The following is a 23,199-nucleotide window of genomic DNA, read 5'->3' on the forward strand; positions in this document are numbered from 1 at the left end:
GAGGCTTGCAACCTTGGCAGATCCAATCCGCTTATTTCTGTCTGTGCAGAGGATTACTCTTGCTAGAAAATGAAAGCGCTGCAAGGAGCCACAGGACATTCTCTAGCAGGCACACTTGACTCACAGGAGAGAAAGAAATTCCACGTGGGAGTGGATCCTGCCCGCTTGTGGATCAGACGCTGCTATTCATATTTATTTCCTCTCTAACGCAGGATTAAACAAGGGCATCTTAAGGTTTTTACTGTAGCAGCAACTGTATATATTGTAGCAGAATAAATATAACATACATGTGTGTGTGTGTTTTTATCCTGAATATCTACATACTTTCCCCAATATTTTCTGTGCATCGGAGACGAAGCCTAGCTAGCAGAACACCGCTGGGGAAAATGTGCAAGAGGTATCATGTGACAGCAGAATGTAGAGTTTTCAGAAACACAGGTCACATTTTGTCTGATGCTAGGCCTGCATGTGGAGTCATAGAATGGTAGAATCGGGGACCCTAAGGATTATCTAGTCCAATCCCCTGCAATGCAGGAATATGCAGTTGTCCCATATGGGGAGCGAACCTGCAACCTTGGCATTACCAGCACCACGCTCTAACCAACTGAGCCACAAAATGCCAATGGGGTTTAATCACAAATAAGTATATGCATATGATCGCAGCTGTGCAATGCAGCTCACTCCTAAGTAAGTCCTACTGAATTCAATTGTGCCTTAATTCCAAAGTAAGTGTGCATAGGCCTGCAGAGAGAAGAGGAGAGCGGGCAAGGGCAATGTTGGTTAAGGGATGCTCGACTTAGCCTTTCCCAAGTTGGCTGGGGATTATGTGAGTCTATGACAACATCAGCCATAGCCAAAAGGACCTATTAGAAGTTGGGGAACAGATCTTGTCGCATTCGTGTCTCTGAGCGACACCGTTATTCTCTTTCATATTTGGATGCACTAATTCAGGGTGTGGCCTTTAGTAATATGGTGCCTTGAGCGATGACAAAATTTGGTGCCCCCGCTAAACATTTCTTATTTTCACAATAATTTGTTTTTTTTATTTAGCACACACACACAAATGTGCCTTTTTATTTATTATTAATTTGTGCAGGGGAACTGCCCATCCCACCTTAAATCCGGTCCTACATCCTTTCCTTTAGGGAGCCCCCCCTTCTCCCTCTTTCCTTCTTTTTGCAAAATGTCATAAGTAAAATCAGATCAGATTGGAACCATCAATTACTTTGAGAGGACAATGCAACACTAGAAAAATACAGCCATACATGGAAGCTGGGAGATGCATGGATCATTGAAGGCTTAATGGAGTATGTCAAGAAGAGTAAGATATATTGGCTTGAAGGATTTACTCTCAAAGCATGAGAAAGTGCATTTAGAAGAATACAAGCCTTTTTGATCATAACAAGCTGTGGATGAGACAGGATTGTGAACATTGCAGCTGACAGCTTGACAGCATGTGGGCATACTGATATTTTAATTTCTGTAATGGGGGTGGGGAAGCATTTCATTTGCCAGAGTCCTCCCTTGCTAGCTAATGTGTGGCATTAAGGTTGGTGCCTTAAAACCTTTGTCCAAAAGTTGCACTGGTGCGGTAGCAATGGGGCAATATTATTGCTCCACTCGCAGCCGGCATCTCTCTTGCTGCATTGCCTCACAAAGGCGTCCTGAGAGATAGAAACTTGCAGAGAAAGGGATGTGGTTAGTCCTTGGTTAAAACTCAAGGCCTCTTGGACAAAGCCAGTTAAATTGGCAGAAAAGGGAAAATTACATGTGTACAGCACACACAGACTTCTAGTCATGTGGAAGACTAGCCACGTACAGCTATATAAAGCTGGAATAAAAGATTATGAAGCCCCAAACCATGCCCCTATTACAGTGGTACCTCGGGTTAAGAACTTAATTCGTTCTGGAGGTCCGTTCTTAACCTGAAACTGTTCTTAACCTGAGGTACCACTTTAGCTAATGGGCCCTCCTGCTGCTGCCGCGCCGCCAGAGCACGATTTCTGTTCTCATCCTGAAGCAAAGTTCTTAACCCGAGGTACTACTTCCAGGTTAGCGGAGTCTGTAACCTGAAGCGTCTGTAACCTGAAGCATCTGTAACCCGAGGTACCACTGTATTCTAACAGAAAGGATAATGAAAACATAAATGGTTTGAAGCTGCAGTGTGAACAGTTGGGGTGGAGAAGAGTTGTGAAACACACTGGTGGGGGGGAATACACAACTTTACTGACACTAAGGCGGTAATGTGAACACACCCAGAGTGTGTTGCAAGGCCAGAAGAAATACCCCATTGCCACCATCACATCTACCATGCCTCTGCTCATAAAGCCCTGCAGCTCTCAAAAGCTTCTATGGGCTGCTGTTAGAGACTGGACAGAGGAGGAATGGTGGAGACTGCCTCCCCAGCCTGACCCTCCCAGAGAAGAAGAGAGTTAAGAATTACAACGGGGGTTTGAGGGAGGTCAGAGCTCAAAGGCAGATGAGGGGGATGGCTGGGAAATAATGGGAGAGGAGGAAGTTAAGCACCAGGAGGCAGTGGCGTAGCGTGGGTTGTCAGCACCCGGGGCAAGGCAAGTAATTTGCGCCCCCTAACCTGTGGATTTGCGCCCCCTAACCCGTGGATTTGCGCCCCCTAACCCTAACCCCCAGATGTTGCGCCCGGTGCGCCCGGCCCCCCTGCACCCCCCACGCTACGCCACTGCCAGGAGGGCAACAGCTGATGGACACAGTGTCTTTAGAAAGCATTCCAGACACACACACCCCTTCCCAGAAGCCAGCAAGCCTTGAAAGTAGGAGGGCAAATACCAGCAAGTAAATGATATACTGAATGAGGACAAGAGGAAAGTTGGGTCTGAGGATAAAAAAAATAAATATTTCAAATAGAATTGATAGAAGGCAGAGGTAAAACGCTATCCAGGCTGTATGATTTGTTGTTAGAATGGTTTACAAAAGATGAGGAAGTGAAAGAAGCGAGGATAAGATGGGCTATAGATTTTGGGCATAACATTGAATTGGATGCATGGATAAAATTATGGAATGAAAGTATGAAGTTTACGGCATGTACGGCTCTGAAAGAAGATTTATAGGTGGCATTTAACACTGACAAAATTGGCAAAAATGTATAGGATGAGGGATAAAAAATGTTGGAAGTGCAAAGAGGTGGATGGTGAATATTATCACATGTGGTGGACTTGTGATAAAGTAAAGACATTTTGGGAATCGATTTACAACGAACTTAAGAAAATATTAAAATATACTTTCCCTAAAAAGCCAGAGGCTTTTTTGCTTGGCCTGAAGGGAAAGGAGATTAAGACAAAAGATCAAAGATTATTCATGTATGCCACTGCTGCCCAAAACTGGAAATCACAAGAAGTTTCTACCATTGTGGAGTGGCAAACAAAAATGATGGACTATGTGGAGTTAGCCAAACTGACTGGCAGAATTCAAGATCAGGACGATCAAAGGTTCCAGGAAAATTGGAGTGAATTTATTGTGTATTTAAAGGACAACTGTAAAAACTTAAAGACACTAGCAGGATTGAAGTAACTCCTACAATGCGGACAAGATGATTTAGGTGTAAAAAGATAAAATACACGACAGGATGTGATAAGGGATACCAACTGGAGGGAGGGAGGGAAGTCGCAAGCTCGGCAGAGCATAAGGTTTATAGGTTGATTAATGTACTGTAAGAATGAATGTGTAAAGAAAATAATAAAAAATTATTGGGGGGGGGGGAGAAAGTAGGAGAGCAAAGGCCCCTCAGCGCCACATGTAGAAGGGATGACGAATGAGGAAGTGGGAGAAAAAGCGGTTGGAGAGTCACTCGGGAAAACACCACTATTCCAACAGGCTGCTTTCCCAAGCCTCTCTGTGAATAAAAAGCAGGTGGTAATGATTTTTGATTGTCTTATCTGTTCCTGGCAACCTGCCATGGGGATTGGTTCCTCTGCTGCCTGACACCTGCATACACACCATAGATTTCAAGTACAGTGGTACCACAGGTTACATACGCTTCAGGTTACAGACTCCGCTAACCCAGAAATAGTGCTTCAGGTAAAAACTTTGCTTCAGGATGAGAACAGAAATCGTGGTCTGGCGGTGTGGCAGCAGCAGGAGGCCCCATTAGCTAAAGTGGTGCTTCAGGTTAAGAACAGTTTCAGGTTAAGAATGGACCTCCGGAATGAATTAAGTACTTAACCCGAGGTACCACTGTACATGCTTTCCCTCAAAGAATCCTGGAAACGGTAGTTTATCCATCGCACAACTACAGTTCCCAGCACCCTTAACAAACTACTATTCCCAGGATTTTTTTGAGGGGCTGAGAGCCATTTTCTTTAAACACATAGTGTATACACAGCCATCGTCTCTAACCCTGAGCCCCAATTATTTTTAGTTTCAAAGGGAAGCAGCCTTAGACAAATCTACAATATCCAAATCACTATTTTTTCTTTCTTTTTATTTAAAAGAGGTTCTCTTTCTACTGGGGTAGGAGAGCTGAGTGGGGAATCATGTCTGGCAACCAATGCATTGTTTTGGTTTCAGATAGTACATGGGTAGAGGAGCCTAAAAAGCCTAGGATACAAATTTTCACGTCCCTCTAGTGGCAATGGTGGCTCATGCAGCAGAAGTAACATATTTAGCATTAACTCTGGAAGTGTATCTGGGACGTGGGTGGCGCTGTGGGTTAAACCCCAGAGCCTAGGACTTGCCAATCAGAAGGTTGGCGGTTTGAATCCCCGCGACGGGGTGAGCTCCCATTGCTCAGTCCTTGCTCCTGCCAACCTAGCAATTCAAAAACACAAAGTGCAAGTAGATAAATAGGTACTGCTCCAGCGGGAAGGTAAACTGCATTTCCGTGTGCTGCTCTGGTTCGCCAGAAGCGGCTTAGTCATGCTGGCCACATGACTGTACGCAGGCTCCGTCGGCCATGACGTAGTCATGCTGTACGCAGGCTCCGTCGGCCAATAAAGCGAGATGAGTCGGCTGCAACTGGACCTAATGGTCAGGGGTCCCTTTACCTTACCCATGTACAATCTGAAAACAAAAGGGCACATTGGTTGCCAGATGTGAAATATATTGGCATTGTTTTCAGCTCTCCTGCCCCACTATTCACTGCTTTACTTCAAACAGTTCCATATTACATGGTCAGCTGTTTCTTCCAGCCAACAAAGGCTGGTGCCTTGGAACAATATGGTTGGACTGGAAGGTTAACTTTGAGGTTCTGCTCAAGCTCTTGGAGCAGAACGCGACCAGTTAAAGGGACCTAAAGCCATTGGATTTTTCAAGGCAATTGGTTTTCAGGCTTCTAACAGTCTTGTTTACTGCAACCTGCCCCATTGAGCCTAATGAGAGCCACAGAGAGCTATAAACCATTTCCCAGATGGTCCCTATTTACTGATCATGTAAGAGGACATCAGTTGCCCCTATTTGCATACACCACTGACATTAGTGAGACCCAGCAGCGGTGTCTTTAGACTTCAGCCCTGCACTCTAGAATTTAAAAGATTTAAAGAGCTCGAAATAAAAGGCATTGAAGGCGATACGATGCAAAACTACTCAGAATTCATTACAAGCGATCCAGCATTCTTAGACATACTAAATCACATTTAAGTTGATAACTGGGAATGTAGTAATTAACTCAGCACATGACATTATACTAGCCCTTATAATCTTTTAATGGCTCTGAACTCCTTTGGGATTCTATGCCTAATTGGATTAAATAACCCCAGCATACGTTTAACTTTTCTTTCAGAACTGAAACGCTAATTTATCGTGTCTCCTGGTGTCATGATGTAGTAGATGTTCAGGAAATGGCAGCCTGACTTTGAAGCATCCTTTGTTTACATGTACGAAACCCATCCTGGTACTGCGATGATTGACAAGAGGGCCCTGCACCCAAATATCGCAGTGGGGGCTGTTGCTGCTCACCGCCTGCCTGCTGCTCCTAACAAAGTCAGTCTGCATTCTGTGGCCGCTGTACTATAAGACGATAAAACCCGCACCAGCTGTTGGTACAAAAGGGATCCCCTTTAGAGCTCCTCCCCCCTTGGAAAAAAAGTTTGCATTTCTGTAAATCCTGGCATTTCCCTGAGTAGGAGATAGGGAAGGGAACTAGCTGCAATTAGAGGAAATCAAAGGCTGGTTGAACAGAAGCCGGTGAAAAACTAGGAGCCCTGTTTAGGGACGTTTTTAATGTTTGAAGTTTTCTTCTATTTTTAGTCCTCTGTTGGGAGCCGCCCAGAGTGTCTGGGGAGGCCCAGCCAGTTGGGTGGCGTATAAATAATAAAATTTTTATTAGTAGTAAAGGGACCCCTGACTGTTAGGTCCAGTCGCAGACGACTCTGGGGTTGCGGCGCTCATCTCACTTTATTGGCCAAGGGAGCCGGCATACAGCTTCCGGGTCATGTGGCCAGCATGACTAAGCTGCTTCTGGCGAACCAGAGCAGCGCACGGAAATGCCATTTACCTTCCCGCCGGAGTGGTACCTATTTATCTACTTGCACTTTGACATGCTTTCGAACTGCTAGGTTGGCAGAAGCAGGAACCGAAGAACGGGTTCTCACCCCGTCGTGGGGATTCGAACCGTCAACCTTCTGATCGGCAAGCCCTAGGCTAATACCAAAATAAAATAATGCCACCTACAGACCACAATGGCAACAACGCAGTCCAGTTATGTGTAGCAAGGGAGATTCCTGGCTTTGCTCGAAAAGCTGGCTGGTACTCTTTTCTTATGTTACCATGGGGCAGGGGCGCTGAATCTTCTGACTTCCCCCAATCCCTTCCATGGGTCCTTTTGATTGTATTTTCAACAGCATAGCAATACTTTTCATCTTCCTCCCTCGGGGAAAAGCCCCCAAGAGCTGCACACACGCTCCATGGGGCTCTTTAAAGGGAGCGCTGAGCAGAGCCTCCCACCTGCATTCGCTCCATAAGATGCACACACATTTCCCCTTACTTTTTAGGAGGGGAAAAGTGCATCTTATAGAGCGAAAAATACGGTAATGTTTCCCACAACATCAGCCTGGAAATCTATCCCAGTGCCAAGCATCCAGTGAGAGTGAATGCTTTTCTTGCCATGTAGTCTCATCAAATCTGCTACTTTTTACCAGATTTCTTAATCCCACCTCCAGTAAGTGGGCCCTTGCCAGCTGCTTTTGCCCTCAACTCATCAAGTTTCTTCTGCTCCTCCTTCTGCTTTTGCTTGAATGCTTTGTCTTCCTCATCCATTTCCTTCGCTTGCTTCTTGGGCTGTTTCAAAGGTTTCCTCTTGCCACCATCTCGTCCCGACATGATGCTGCCTCCTGGCTTGCTTCTTCCTGACCCTCCGCTCGTTCCGACACCCAAAGGCCCTCTTGTGTTTTATATGTTAATAATTTTAGATTTCCTTTTGGGTTCTCAATAGATTGCAGCCCAGCTCTGACTGATATTATTATTTTGATTCATTATCCTTAGGTCCCATGGCAGCATACCCTCCAACATTTACCTGAGGAAAATAGGGATGTCCTGTTTAATAAAAATAAAATAATAAATATAATAAAATATTTATATCCTGCCCATCTGACTGGGTGGCCCCAGCCACTATGGGCAGATTCAAACAGATATAAAAACAGATTAAAACATAGAACTTTCTTTTTAAACTTCCCTATACCTTCAGATGCCTTCAGATGGCTCAGGGGTCGCATAACTCCATACCCTCCAACATTCCTCTGATGAAAGAAGGGACGTCCTAAGGAAAAGAGGGGCATTTCGGGATCAAGTCAGAAACTAGGGATGGTTTCTGTAAATCTGGGACTGTCCCTGGAAAATAGGGACACTCAGAGGGTCTGCAGAAGGTCACAACAGTTTAAAACACAACATTAACAACAGCCTAAAACAAGCTCCAATCACAATAAGAGGGTGGGTCCTAAATATATACATTTCAAGTGTCAAAGGGCAGGGGGAAGATAGAGGTGTGTATTAGAAATCTAAACAAGCAACCCTAGAGCAAATGCAATTAACATTTATGCAGATTTGGCTCCTTTTCTAGGGGTGGGGTGCAAGAGGAAGACATTTCCTATTTGCATATTTATAGGTATGCCCTGTTAGCTACCACCAAGGCTAACGCTCTTGCAAGACAACCTATACTTTGAGTAGGTTTATAAATGGCCATGTTGTAATTTTATTGCTGTATAACCATCTTCCTCAACATGGTGCCACCCAGATGTTTTGGCCTGAAACTCCCATCTACTCGACCCAGCATGGCCAATGGCCAGGGATGGCGCAAGGTGTAGCCCAGAACATCTGGAGAACATCAGGTTGGGCAAGCCTGCTCTATATGAATATGTCTCCATCATTAATACCCTGAGCATTTGCATATTTGCTCACTGAATGCAATGGGACTTACTCTCAAGTAAGTGTGCATTAGAAAGCAAGTTTCATTAGTCTAGTATTGACTCGTTGCTAAACTCAATATGTTCTAAGGATGTGATTCATTCAGCCTGAGTTCAGTGCTGTTCGGTTTATTTTAAAAGTTGTTGTTGTAGTTTAGTCGTTTACTCGTGTCTGACTCTTCGTGATCCCATGGACCAGAGCACGCCAGGCACTCCTGTCTTCCACTGCCTCCCGCAGCTTGGTCAAACTCATGCTGGTAGCTTCGAGAATACTATCCAACCATCTCGTCCTCTGTCGTCCCCTTCTCCTTGTGCCCTCCATCTTTCCCAACATCAGGTTCTTTTCCAGGGAGACTTCTCTTCTCATGAGGTGGCCAAAGTATTGGAGCCTTAGCTTCAGGATCTGTCCTTCCAGTGAGCATTTTAAAAGTTAGTCATGTTGTTAAACTAATCTCATGTAAATCAGTAGTACTTAGCTGCACTCTTAAGCATACTCACCCGAGAGTAAGTTTCCTTTGTAATAAAAAAAAACAACTGTGTGTTTCCCCCCTGTCATCTTTAACATTTAGACTCATTTGTTCACTCAGCTCTGACAGTACTAATTATCTGGTGGTTGTTATAGAGATGTTATTTACCTTTCTACATTCACCCAGAGTGCAGAGGAAATTAAACAGATGACATGACATGCCTGGGAAAGTGCAAGCAGACACTTTTATGGGCCTGTCTTACAGTTCTCTACTTTATTTTATTTGAGCAGTAGATGCATTTGCCTGGAGAATCTGTAGCCCGTGACCTTTTCCTTTTTGGACTTTAGAGTTTAGAGAGAGAGTTTGGATTTGATATCCCGCTTTATCACTACCCTAAGGAGTCTCAAAGCGGCTAACGATCTCCTTTCCCTTCCTCCCCCACAACGAACACTCTGTGAGGTGAGTGAGGCTGAGAGACTTCAAGAAGTGTGACTAGCCCAAGGTCATGCAGCAGCTGCATGTGAAGGAGTGGAGACGCGAACCCTGTTCACCAGATTACGAGTCCACTGCTCTTAACCAGTACACCACACACACTTTCGCTCTACTGAAACAAAGAAAGCACTAATGTTAGGAGAGAGGCAGGAGAAGTGGAATTATGGTTAGGGAGAGCTACATGGAAAGAAAGCGGGGATGGTAGCTGAAATTGGCCTTCTCCCAGAAGCCAGAAGAAGTCTCGGGAGAGGTTCTTGATGGAAGAAGACTCCTGGGGTGGAGGATGACTGAAACTGCAGAGAGCTTTTGTCAGTCATGAGCTACCCTAGACCAATGGCCTGACTCAGTTTAAGGCAGTTTCCAACATTCAGCCTTAAAGCACTGGGGACGCTCTGCATCACACTCTCATCTCAGTTCACTCAGGTTGATACTCAGGTATCATGAGCTAAATGTGCCCTGTAGCACATGCCTCTGAGCTCAGATCTCCAGTCGGAGCAGAAGGAGGGCTGAGTCTCTGAAAGAAGTCACTGAAGAAGGACTTAAAATGTGAGAAAGGACTTGTCTGGACAAATATCTGATGTTAACCTGAAAAGATGTTCCAACCCTAAGCCGTGAACATAAAAAGTGAGGAATACAGTGGCAGATCCCAGGGGAAATGTCTCTTTGACCTCCTCTTGACCTTGTAGTCTAGGCTGTATGTTTGCCGTTATTCATTGGGATGGGGATTTATACAATATAGAGGATCCTTTCGAGACCTTCTTCCCCTCTCTCACAACTGCATTTTCAAAGGGTGGAGGAAGTTGAGGTCAGGGGCTACCCCTTCATTCACCCCATATCAAAGAGGACTTGTTTGGAGCTTCTGTATTTTTCCAAAAACAAGAAATAGTTTAACAAACCAAATACACACCCTAACGCACACTTAGTGTTGTCTGACCCTAATGCACACCAGTGTAATCTGTCCCAAATGACGTAATTACATAGCTGCTGTCACTCTGCTGGAGTGGAGGCCACACCCTGGAGGAAATATTTTATGATAATCCCATCCCCAGCCTTCAAACAATGCCAACCCAGTTCTGCAGAAAATCAGAAAGAGCTCTGCCCCAACTCCTGGGGTCAGGATAGAACTGCCTGAAGGGGAAGGAGATTCTGCAAGAAGACTCTGTATATCAAATTCTTGTACATTACATTTCCAAGTTTCCTAGTACGTTAGTGCGTTGGACTCAACATTAACTATGGTGAGCAAATGTTGAAAGGAAATGGACCAGAAACAGATGAGTTGGAAAATAAACTTATTTGCCATGCTTCTTTAGGGTGGAGTTTCCTGAATTGTGGACAGCTATGTTCTTGTGAAAAGTATGACTCAATTTTATTTTTTTTTAAAAGGCAAACGTAACAAGGAAAAGGAGTAGGATGAATTCCCCGCTGCCTCTCTGTGTAATGCATTTCTCTATAAGCAGCAAACAAGTCACAGGCGTGCTTTGTATGCATTTGAAATGCAGGAATAGCTGGTTAAGAGCAGTGCCAGATTTACGTATAAGCTAACCAAGCTATTGCTTAGGGCCCCACTCTCTTGGGGGCCCCAAAAAAATTTAAAGGAAAAAAACCCTGGATGTACATTTCCAAAATATAAGATAAAAAACAAATAAAAATAAAACCTACATACATACAGCAACAGTGTTTTGTGTTGTTTAGGCTCCTATGATGTAAGTAATGCTAGCCTGCTCCCTCAAATATCACTGGTTTGCTCATTTCAGTATATAGGGTGCCTACATTCTGCATGTGCAAATGGCTTTAGATACCTATTAGGTCCATAAATTACCATATAGCATATATTCAACACAAAAAAGTGACAGTTTGTTGTTGACAAAGGACAGCTGGACATATAAAGGGCCCCATTACCTTCAGTAGCCGAGGGCCTCTCAAACCTAAATCCAGCCCTGTTAAGAGTCAGAGAATGGGTGGCATGCAGAGCACCAAGAGAAGATTCATTCTGTCAGTAGTATCCCTCACGGCAGTGCTTTTCAATCTTGGGTTCCCAGATACTGCTGGACTAGAGCTTCTGTGCTCCCTGAGCTATCTAGTGCTGATGGGCGGTTGTAGTCTTGGGAAGACAGGCGAATTAATGCCAGTGTACTGGAAGAAGCAAAGATCACCAGTGTTGAAGCAATGATTCTTCAACATCAACTTCGTTGGACTGGTCATGTTGTGCGGATGCCGGATGATCGTCTTCCAAAGCAACTACTCTATTCCGAACTTTAAAATGGAAAGCGTAATGCTGGTGGTCAACAAAAGAGGTTTAAAGACTGTCTCAAGGCAAATCTAAAAAAATGTAGTATAAACACTGACAACTGGGAAACACTGGCCTGCGAGCGCTCCAGTTGGAGAACAGCTTTTACCAAAGGTGTCATGGGCTTTGAAGACAAACTCAGGACGCAAGGGAGAAACATGCTAAGAGGAAGGCACGCTTGGCAAATCCACACCGTGATCAACTCCTGTCCGGAAACCAATGTCCCCGCTGTGGAAGGATGTGTGGATCCAGAATTGGCCTCCACAGTCACTTATGGACTCATGGTTAAGACCATGTTTATGGAAGACAATCTTACTCGGCTACAAGTGATCGCCAAAGAAGAAGTCTGGCAACATAGCAAGCCTTAAGGCTGGAGAGCAAAGCAGGAGTGTTTCAAATGGCTGGAGTTTTTCAAATGTTCAACCCACAGGAAACCTTCCCTACATCAAGATATCTGCCGCAGAAGCTATGTATGGTTCCAGCGATTACTGGCATTCAGAAGGATGCTGCCTCGGACCATGGAAGCAGAGCAGAGTCATCATGGCTGGCAGCCATTGATACCCTGCTCCTCTGTGAATTTGTCCACTCCTCTGTTGAAGTTGGTGGCCATCGCTGCCCCTGTAGGAGCAAGTTCGACACTGGCTGTCACCAGTGTTGAAGTGAGATTCAACTGCCAGTCCTGCTAGCCTCTCTACATGGAATGGAGGACAGAGGGTTGGAGGTTGTCAGCTTTTTATTTGCCTCAGGCAGTGGAACACCTACCAGTCCAAACATCTAGGCTACTTTTGGAGGATTTGTTCCCTCTGCCTTCCCAAGTAAGGCAGTTGAAGACTGGGGAAAGAGTATTTTCATTTGTTGTCATACCCCAACTCTGGAACACTCTCCTCTAAAAGGCTTGCCTGGTAGACAAATATTATTATTATTATTATTATTATTATTATTATTATTATTATTATGGCACTCATCTGATTTGGCTGCCCCAGCCACTCTGGGCAGCTTCCAACAAATTAAACACATTAAGCACAGTAAAACATCAAACATTAAAAACTTCCCTATACAGGGAATTGATATATTTCCAGGTGCTTGCTATTTAATTATTTGAGGCTGCTTTTGACCTCCATCTCCCCACCCTCCCACTTCATACTGCACTGTTTTAATTTCAGATTTACAGTGTTTTGTTTTTACTTTGTTAGTTTCCTCAAAATGTAGGTTAATGATGGGCAGGGTATAAATACGTTGAAGAAATAAATAGTACAAAGATGTAGGAAAGAAGAGGATCGTAAAAGTTCTGAAACTTGCAGAGAATGTGGCTGTAGATTCCCCACCCCCACCCCCCAAGTCTCTGCCTTTGCCACAGCAGCTATAGTGAGGGACAGGACTGAGTTTCCCAGAAACACTTTGCTATGCACACTTAGCTTGGAGTATAGGATTGCACTGGTAAGGTCTCTACGCATATGCTCTTGAGAGTACTTGCTTCCATGTAAAACCTGCCTAGGATCGTGGCCAAATAACATTGTAAGCTTGTGTTGAGGGAGAGAGAAAAAATCCCATTGTCACCTTCTGGGTCTTTGTATAGGAGGAAAGAGCAAAGACCAAATCTGTAGTGCTAAGTTTCATTTTGTATTGGACAGAATGGATTCCTCTTGCAAGATCTGAACAGGAATTCACTTGGAAGTGTGCACGAGTTCATCTGAGTTCCAAAGTGTTAGGCATGGGCGGCTGGGCTTCTGAACCCAAGCCCACATTTTCTGGCATTGTTTTCTCTGTGTCTGTAATCCTACAGTAACAGATACATCAAACGATCCAGCGAACCATTTTGGCTTATTTTCTTGGTGCATTTCAGTATTGTTCTTTTCTTCATCTTTGAAGGCTTTTATCATTGCATTGACTTACATTTTGGACAGCTTCCAATGTTTGAATGCCAGCTATTAGCTTTAAGAGGTGAGAAGTTTCTAAATATAAAAAAATGAATCACAAAAGCTGAGTAATCCGTTTAACATATTCCTAAATCATAAAGGAGACGCGGGTGGTGCTGTGGTCTAAACCACAGAGCCTAGGGCTTGCCGATCGGAAGGTTGTCAGTTCGAATCCCCGCAACAGGGTGAGCTCCCATTGTTCGGTCTCTGCTCCTGCCCACCTAGCACTTCGAAAGCATGTCAAATGCAAGTAGATAAATAGGTACCACTCTGGTGGGAAGGTAAACGGCGTTTCTGTGTGCAGCTCTGGTTTGCCAGAAGCGGCTTAGTCATGCTGGCCACATGACCCGGAAGCTGTCTGCGGACAAACGCCAGCTCCGTCGGCCTATAGAGCGAGATGAGCACACAACCACAGAGTCGTCTGCGACTGGACCTAACAGTCAGGGGTATCTTTACCTTTACCTTTAAAGGTGGTATAGATAGGTCCTGCATTGTGCTCTTTATGTACCTTGACAGAATGGCACCTTTATCCTCAGGGCCATTTTAAGCACATCTGGTGCCGTGGTGCAAAGATCCCTCCGGCGCCCCCCAGCAACTACAAAACAAGGGGTGTGTGGAAAATGTCCTCTGCCACCCCCACTGCTCTGATCCCTGGTGTGGTGGTGGCGATCAAGCAGGAAAACATGCTGGCGGACATGCTCTCTGGCGTTGGGGTGTCCGAGAAGGGAGCCCAGGAAGGCTGCACGCCACCTTTCGCCAGGAAGCAGGAGGAGAACAATGACCAGGAACAGGGCCATCTTTAGCAGATGCAGAGGCTTGGGAGGGAAGCTGCGTGCAGTTTCCTTCCTAAGCCTCTGTGGGGATTGCTCTCCTCCTGCGGAGGCTTGGGAAGAAAGCTGCATGCCCGCCAACCATATAGTTGGCAGGGCGCAGCTGGTGGGCGTGCAGGGAAAGGGGAGGCTGTTGGCAAAGCCGCACAGCTCTCCCACTCGCTAAGGCGCCCGAGAGGCCGGTGCCCTGGTGCAACGAACCACTAACACTAATGGGAAAGATGGCTCTGTTTATCCTAAACATTTGTATTAGCATATATTGCATAAAGGAGGCTGATCGTCAAAGAATTGATGCTTTTGAATTATGGTGCTGGAGGAGACTCTTGAGAGTCCCATGGACTGCAAGAAGATCAAACCTATCCATTCTGAAGGAAATCAGCCCTGAGTGCTCACTGGAAGGACAGATCGTGAAGCTGAGGCTCCAATACTTTGGCCACCTCATGAGAAGAGAAGACTCCCTGGAAAAGACTCTGATGTTGAGAAAGATGGAGGGCACAAGGAGAAGGGGATGCCAGAGGACAAGATGGTTGGACAGTGTTCTCGAAGCTACCAGCATGAGTTTGACCAATGTGCGGGAGGCAGTGGAAGACAGGAGTGCCTGGCGTGCTCTGGTCCATGGGGTCACGAAGAGTCGGACACGACTAAACGACTAAACAACAACAAAATATTGCAATGCTGAGCTGCTGTGAAACTGCAAATCTCCCACATCTCATTTTAATTGGATCGAGCTACATCATGAGAGATATGGGGGAGACCAGAACTGCAGACAAAACGAAGGATAAGTCCTGACATGAAGCTCTGTGTGCTTTAATGGGGTCAGGCTTTTACCTCTGCTTCAATTAATACCCTTACAGATCGATCCATTAAGTGTTTAAGTGCAGCGCAACATCAGTAAGAAGGCACTGCAAGCAGAAACTCTAATACTTGGAACCAGGCTGCCAGCAAGCACATTATAGCAACCTGCATAGCAGGAACATTTATATACTTCGGTATGAACAATACAAGGGTGTTGGTATTTATTTTAGAAAAAAATGCTACAGGGTTCTAACACATTTTTTTTTAAATGAGCACTAAAACATTACTAAATACAGACTAATAACTTCTTTACTCACTCTCATGTTTATCTACGTGGTATTGATTCACACATATGACTGTGTGGAGGACAGCACCACGGTTGCAGTTATTCTGAAAAACTCTTAAAAAATATATATATTTTTTAAATTAAATTTTCCATTTTAACAATCCAATCAAATCACATTAAATATTCCAAATTATACAAATACATATCATATAGCCCGAATATTCTGCCAAATTATAATTTTTTATTGGGACTTCCCATGCTTCAAGTTCGGGGGGGCTCTGATCATCTTATATCTCTACTGCCTTGAGTTTCCAATAGTTCCTTTAAATCTTCCTGTTGTTAACCTTCCTTCTTTCATGGCCTCTGAGTTGTTTCCACAGGCGAGTTCAAGCAAGCAATGATGTGCTTCTTTGTGAATTTTGTATGCTCGACTCTCCTATTGTTGCAGCTTGTAAGCCTATTGTTGCAGTATCTCCTCACATGCTGGTGTTTATCCAAAAGTCATTTCACTGCTGGCAGACGTCATCTTCTCTCAGTTCCGATGAAATCAAATCTAGGCATTTGCTCATTAATAGTTATTCTGAAAAACTCACCACAGTGGACTATTTGCCTAGCTCTTTCCTTGCTGCGGTAGCTTTCTATTTGCAGGGAGTTTTTGTTTGCAAGCCTGCACTCAACAAATGCTATGTGCTATAGGCAGCCTGAAGACCAGGGCCTGATTGGGATTCACACCAAGTAGACAAGCATAGGAATGGGCTGCACAAATAGTCACAGGGTTGCATTATTCTAACGCTTTCAAAAACCTATGCTCAAGAAGTGGTTGCCGTTTGGTTTTAATCCATGCAATCGAATGTTATTTATTACCCTCTGTATCCCACCAGACTTGTTCAGTTCCCAGTTCACATTATGTAGGGTGGTGGCAGTGCATACTGCAATTCATAAACCCAGAGCCCCTGTTCATCTGTTTTAATTCAAGTCATGCCTCCCACCAGCACCTTAGCTTCATGCCCCTTTGGGAACACACCCCACACGTCTAGAGCTCATGGTTACTTCGGATTTAGGCCTCCTAGTGGTGCAACAAAACTGCTAGCACATGGGCAAAGCGAAGCAGGGTCCGGTTTCAACTTGGGAGGACCTAGTGTTGAGATTCCTGCATCTCAAGGGCTTGAACTAGATGACCCTCAGGGATCCCTTCCAACTCTTGTATTCTGTGAAATTAGCTCAAAGCAACCGGCCACACCTTTCAGGTGCATGTGGGCTTTGCTTTTGGCAAGGTGAGGAGGAAGGCTGCTTTTAAAGCATCCCCTGAAGCAGGGGTGCCAACCTGAATAAATTATTGGGGCGGGAAGGAGACCCAGGTAAGCCCTGCCCCGTATAGTCGCTCACATGATGGGGTGCACCCACATTATTTGAATGACAATGCCCATTAACTTGGGGGGGAGGGTGGTCCATAGGTGTAGAGGGGGACAGCTGCCTCCCAAATCAATACAAATCTGAGGTTTTCCCCCTCCCCAAAAAATCCTGGCTACGGCCTCCCTCACATATTTTATTGGGGTTGGGGGGTTGGCTCCTATGCCCTGAAGTAGTTGCAACCAGTGCTTTTTTCTGGGGAGACACAGGGGTATGCATACCCCTAAACATTTTGTGAATCTTTGTACTTTTGTCCATTTACTGTATTTATTTCCCCCCAATTTGAACTATAAAGTGGTACAGTCATACCTCGGGTTGAATGTGCTTCGGGTTGAGCGCGTTCGAATTGCGCTCCGTGGCAACCCGGAAGTAACGGAGCGCATTACTTCCGGGTTTCACTGCTTGCGCATGCACAGATGCTCAAAATGACATCACACGCATGCGCAGAAGCAGCAAAAAGTGACACGCACAGACGTGCCGTTGCTAGTTACGTTTGCTTCTAGATGCGAACGGGGCTCCAGAACGGATCCCGTTCGTATCTAGAGGTACCACTGTAGTTTCCTTGAGTGAAAATGAGAGTACCCCTAAACATTTCTAAGGGGGAAAAAACCACACTGGATAGATAGAGTGCTTTTCCTTCGGGGTACGCATACCCCTGTGACGTGGGTGGCGCTGTGGGTTAAACCACAGAGCCTAGGACTTGCCAATCAGAAGGTCGGTGGTTCGAATCCCCGTGACGGGGTGGGCTCCCGTTGCTCGGTCCCTGCTCCTGCCAACCTAGCAGTTCGAAAGAATGTCAAAAGTGCAAGTAGATAAATAGGTGCCGCTCTGGAGGGAAGGTAAACAGCGTTTCCATGCGCTGCTCTGGTTCGCAAGAAGCGGCTTAGTCATGCTGGCCACATGACCTGGAAGCTGTATGCCGGCTCCCTTGGCCAATAAAGCGAGATGAGCGCCACAACTCCAGAGTCAGTCACGGCTGGACCTAATGGTCAGGGGTCCCTTTTCCTTTACGCATACCCCTAACCATTTTGTGAATCTAAGTTTGGCCTCATTGAGGGGCAGTCTTTCAATATGAGTAGGAAAATGAGAGTATCTCTAAACATTTTTTTTAAAGATAAAAAGCACCGGTGGTGACGCCTGGAAGACATTGCCTTGAGAAGGCTCGGACTAGACGACCCTCGCGGGGTGTGTGTGTGTGGGGGGGGGTCGCTTCCAACTCGACGCTTCTGAGAGACGCGTCGCCGGCGACCATGCTCCCTTTCCGCACATCCCCGCGCAATTAAGCGCGGCGCCTTCCCCCTCAGCACGCGCACCGGGGCGTAGGAGGGCCGCAACGCAGCAGCAGCAGCAGCCCTTCCCTCCTCCCTCGCCCGTCTGGAGGGCGCGAAGGGTGTTTCTCGGCCCCCTCCTCCTCCTCCCCCCCGCATCGCCCATCTGTGGTGGGAGTCTCCTCGCGCTCGCTCCCTGAGCGAGGCAGCGCTTCATGGCCGCGCGCCCGGGCTGAGGGGCCGGGCTTGAAGCGAGAACATCGAGGGACGGGGCGGATCTCTCCGCCGCCGGACACAAAGCGTCGCCGACGCCGACGACGCTGCTTTTCGCGAGCCCTGGAGAAGGAGGAGGTGGTGGCGGTGGAGGAGACGGCGACGGCTGCCCCTGGGGTCTCTCTCCGGCCCGTCCTCTCTCTCTCCCTCCTTGCGTATGAGTCAGGTATTTCCCAGCCCGCCGTCGGCAGCCGAGGCCGCCTCCTCGCTCCATGGAGAAGGCAGCGGCGCAGGGCGGCGGCGGCGGCGACTCCGGAGCAGCCCCGTCCAGCGGCGGCAGTAACAGCAGCAGCCGCAGCAGCAGCCGCCCCACCTCGGCGGGCTCCTCGCCGTCCTCCTCCGCCAGCCGGGGAGGGCTCTCCGGCCGCCAAGGAGCAGCGGCAACGGCGGCGGCTACACCAGCGGGGAGGCCGGAGGGAGGCGGCGGCGGAGGCAGCAGCAGCAGCCCCAGCTCAGCCGCGGCCAGCCCGGGAGGGAGCGGGGGGCTGGCGGCCGGCAGGACGACGGAGGCGGTGCTCGAGGGCTCCCTCAGCAAGTACACCAACCTCATCCAGGGCTGGCAAAGCAGGTAAGTGTGGGAATAACCTCTTCTCTCAGTCTCATTATTTTTTTTGGGGGGGGGGTCAGTGGGGCGACCTACTTCCTTCCCCCCTGTGTCCCCCCCTTCCTATTCCTCAGTCCCACAGGATTTGAGCCCTCTTCCTGCCCGCCCTTCTTTCGGCGTCGGCCTCTCCCACGCCCGCCCTCTTTGACTCAGAGGTAACTGTGGAAGTTTCCCCTTGTCCTGCGACGGCTTCCCCGTGGGATTCCCCACAGCCGCTTCCCACAGGTCAGGTGTCTATGTCTCCCTCTCCTGGCTGCTCAGGAGGTGTCCAGCGCTGTTCCAAGTGTTCCTCAACACCATTTCCCCCACCCCTAATTTACCTGATAGGGACACGGGTGGCGCTGTGGGTTGAACCACAGAGCCTGGGACTTGCCAATCACAAGGTCGGCGGTTCGAATCCCCGCGACGGGGTGAGCTCCCGTTGCTCGGTCCCTGCTCCTGCCAACCTAGCAGTTCAAAAGCACACCAGTGCAAGTAGATAAATAGGTACCGCTCTGGCGGGAAGGTAAACGACGTTTCCGTGTGCTGCTCTGGTTCGCCAGAAGCGGCTTAGTCCTGCTGGCCACATGACCCGGAAGCTGTACGCCGGCTCCCTCGGCCAATAAAGCGAGATGAGCGCCGCAACCCCAGAGTCGGCCACGACTGGACCTAATGGTCAGGGGTCCCTTTACCTTTAATTAACCTGATTTTTCTTTCTTTTAGATGTTGCTTTTCCAGCACGCATTCATATGCCAAATTTGAACTCTCTGGACCTGTTCCATATGCAGGGGATAGCTCAGCCAGTAGAGCATGACACCCTTAATCTCATGGGTCACTGGTTCGAGCCCCGTGTTGGGGAAAAGATTTCCTGCCTTGCAGGGAGTTGGACTAGATGACTCAAGTGGCTCCTTCCGACTCTACAGTTCTGTGATTCCAGTGGCAATGGGATAATAACAAGACAAGAGCTTGAGAAGCCATGTGTTTGGTAGCACCCAGCTCTTGGGAAATTGGCTGTGTAGGCAGCCCAGTGCTGTGGGCCAAAGTTGCAGGTTCGATCCCCGTGTGGGACAGCTGCATATTTCTACATTGCAATGAGTTGAATTAGATCAGGCATAGGCAAACTCGGCCCTCCAGATGTTTTGGGACTACGATCTCCATCATCCCTAGTTAACAGGACCAGTGGTCAGGGATGATGGGAGTTGTAGTCCCAAAACATCTGGAGGGCCGAGTTTGCCTATGCCTGAATTCAATTATTCTCAGGATCCCTTCCAACGCCACAGCTCTATGCTGCTAGTATGCGGGACTCTGCTTTTTGAGGCTTTCTAGTGCATGCTGAGAATTTAATTTTGCATGTGGCAGTGGTTCATGTGAGCAAGCTTTTCCGAAGGCTACCATGTACCTGGAATATCTAAACTGTCCATGTAAATAGTCTGAAGTACGTGGAATGATTAGGAGCATGTCCTGAAGACTTAATATTGATCTGTTTTCCTTCTTGGTATGCGTTATTCACCCTGTCATGTTTGTATTCTGGGCTGTTTTGACTGCATGCTTACTAGTGAAATGGAGGTTATGAAACATTAATTTTGAATTATTCAATGCATCGTGATATTCTTTACTTTTTAGTTAAGATTAGACTGCATTAACTGCTTGTTTCACACTCAGGTTGACTAGGGAAAAGAGTAGTGGGTTCTTAACCCTGTCTATACAAGTTTATAGAAGAAAAGGAACTCTTGTTTTTCATGGTTTCCCCAATTTGAAGTTTGAAAGCAGAGATTGCGCAGTTGTGTATGCAGCAGAAAACATTTCGGGTTTTTGGTTCCTGTGTTTAATTATCCCATCTCTTCTGGGATAATACACCGTCAGAAAGTTTGTCCTGTCATTTTTTCTTTAGAGTTGAAAGCTGCAGTCCTAACCCCAGTTTACCTGGAAGTAGGTAACTGCAATCCTAACCCCAATTTACCTGCAATCGGATTTACTTCTTAGTAGACAAGGTTAGGATTGTGCTATCAACTGTATTTTTATTTTTACTCTTCTAGACTTTTGCATGGTCATGGTTGAATGCTAGCAACTTAAAATTGTTGTTTGAATTTTTTTTTTGTCATTTTGACTGACAATAAGAGTTGGACTTGTTCGTATGGCGGTAAGATCAATGGCGTTTGTTGTGTGCAAAATGGCGCAATTTCTGCTACAAATGACATATTAGTGGAAAGATGGAAGGAAATATTCAGTGTTCCTCAGCACAATCCTATACATACCACTTCTCAGTTGACCCGAGTCCTAGTTCAATAGGGCTTACTCCCAGGTAATGGCGTACAGTCTTGCAACACAATATTCTTCTGCCCATTCGCTCCCCACTCCCGGGGAAAAAACCAAAACTTGTTCCATTTAATACTCACTGGGTGAAGAGAAAAAAATCTTGCATTTCATGTGCATAAAAAGTTAGGGATTGACAATATTGATTCTTTTGGTTTGCATAATTTCCTGATGCATTATTAAGAGCAATCTGCCCCTTATAAAGTCACTCTGACATTTGTGGGCATGCAGGTGGAGACAGCCACTGTGAAGGGGAAAAATGTGTGCCATGTTTTTGCAGCCATCTGTAGGAGAATGTAATGCTGATTGCTGCTTTTTTCTTTTTAATTTATCAGAGCTCAGGCTTCTGTTTTCCTAAGATAATCCATATATATATATGTATGTGTGTGTGTTTGTGTGTATGTATGTATATATGTATGTATGTATCTTCATTTGTTTCAATAGCAAATAACTTTAATAACTGCTGAAAACAGTAAATTTGCAGAAATGTTTACTCGTTTCAGCACAGAACGTATACCCTTGGCTAGCCACTCATTTTGCTGGAGAGGCAACATGAGAAAAGGGGTTATGGTGGCCAAGACTCTGACCTTGCTCCCTGTCTGACCTGCTAGCAAGGCTGGCTGTCATGTATACTCCATGTCTCTTTGATTTTTGAAATGACAACTTCGGAAAGGGAGGCAGGCAACTCCTTTTAGGAGGCTGGATTTGGTCCAGGAACTACTGGCTGCTGATCTTTATAGTCATTATTTTCCTTACTGGGAACTGGGATTTTCTAAGTCAGTGTTTAAATTTCAGATGGGGAACATAGATTCTACAAAACGATCTTAAATATAACTCTTTTGAAAAAGCTTGCAAGAACCAATGGTCTTTGATGTGCCTTTTCTCTTTCTTTGCAATTTCCTTTCTGATACAGACTGGAAGCACTATTTCCTAGCACAGTATGGGCATGCTGTTATCTTATGATAACCTGCTCTTCTGCTGTTTCAATCCATTTCCCTGCTAACTTTCATAAATTTACATGGATATCATTCTTTCGGTTTCCTTCCCACCTTGATTCTTTGATCTGTTTGGTTGGTAGATAACAGGTTTGTTTGTTTTTTGCGATATTTAAGTAGTGTCTATCTAAAGTTAAGATAACATCATCCCAGTGTGTATTACTTTAGAGCACTGTTTCCCAATGTTGGGTCTCCACCTGTTTTTCAACTACAGCTCCCATCATCCCTAGCTAGCAAGACCAGTGGTCAGGGATGATGGGGATTGTAGTCCGAAAACAGCTGGAGACTCAAGGTTGGGAAACACTGCTTTAGAGTTATACCGTACTTTATGATCTGCTGATTTTTTGAGTTTGAAGAAATTAGTGGAGTTGCTCAGCCTTGAATATTCACCATCCTGTATAATTGGGTGATATCTACACACCTGGCTGCCTCTCTGTCTACTGCTGACTCAACATAAACCCACCTGTTCTGGTTTGAATGTAGATCCTAGCAGAGTGCACTCTTTGTGGACACTGACATTTTGTTCCTACACACACACACACACACACACACACACACACACTGTTTCTTAAGCAGTTAAGGATCTAACGTTGTTGTTATTATTTTTATGACTATTAAGTCCTGTTGGAACCTTTTGTGTTGAGCTGTGTTAAAAGGTTCCCCCCATCCAAAATAAAAAAATCAAGTTGAAAATGTTCCCTATTAAATGCATAGGGACATCCCTGAATAACATGGAACACTTCCGTTGCTGCTATTCATTAGATTTCTTATCTGCCCTTCATCACAAGGTCCCAGGGAGGGTTACAGCAATCTAAAAATATAATATTAAAAACAGTTGAAACAGATTACAACCAAGAGAACTGAGTAGGTCCTAACCTATATATCTGAGGTGTCAAACCACAGAGTAAATATGTG

At 46.0% G+C, this 23,199-nt stretch overlaps 2 protein-coding genes and 1 long non-coding RNA gene across 7 annotated transcripts in view; 1 reads left to right on the plus strand and 2 right to left on the minus strand.

Moving 5' to 3' along the window:
* Positions 1-23,199, minus strand: part of LOC310745667 — a 90,287-nt gene that overhangs the window by 31,786 nt on the left and 35,302 nt on the right. The window lies entirely within an intron of this gene.
* On the minus strand, positions 7,005-7,331 carry LOC310745325 (translation machinery-associated protein 7). The gene has a single exon (XM_083577514.1). The coding sequence runs from the start codon at positions 7,288-7,290 to the stop codon at positions 7,096-7,098; it is 195 nt and encodes a 64-aa protein (XP_083433640.1). The 5' UTR covers positions 7,291-7,331; the 3' UTR covers positions 7,005-7,095.
* OSBPL10 (oxysterol binding protein like 10) overlaps positions 18,591-23,199 on the plus strand; it is a 76,046-nt gene continuing 71,437 nt past the window's right edge. For all 5 annotated transcript variants that reach the window (XR_014540116.1, XM_083577902.1, XM_083577903.1 and 2 more), the window contains exon 1: positions 18,591-18,961. Coding sequence is in view for 4 of the 5 variants with exons in the window: in XM_083577902.1 (XP_083434028.1) it covers positions 18,606-18,961 (356 nt within the window). In the remaining variant the exon portion in view is untranslated. The remainder of the gene's footprint in view (positions 18,962-23,199) is intronic.

Source organism: Podarcis filfolensis, assembly GCF_964270895.1.
Source record: "Podarcis filfolensis genome assembly, chromosome: 12".
Classification (NCBI taxonomy): Eukaryota; Metazoa; Chordata; class Lepidosauria; order Squamata; family Lacertidae; genus Podarcis; species Podarcis filfolensis.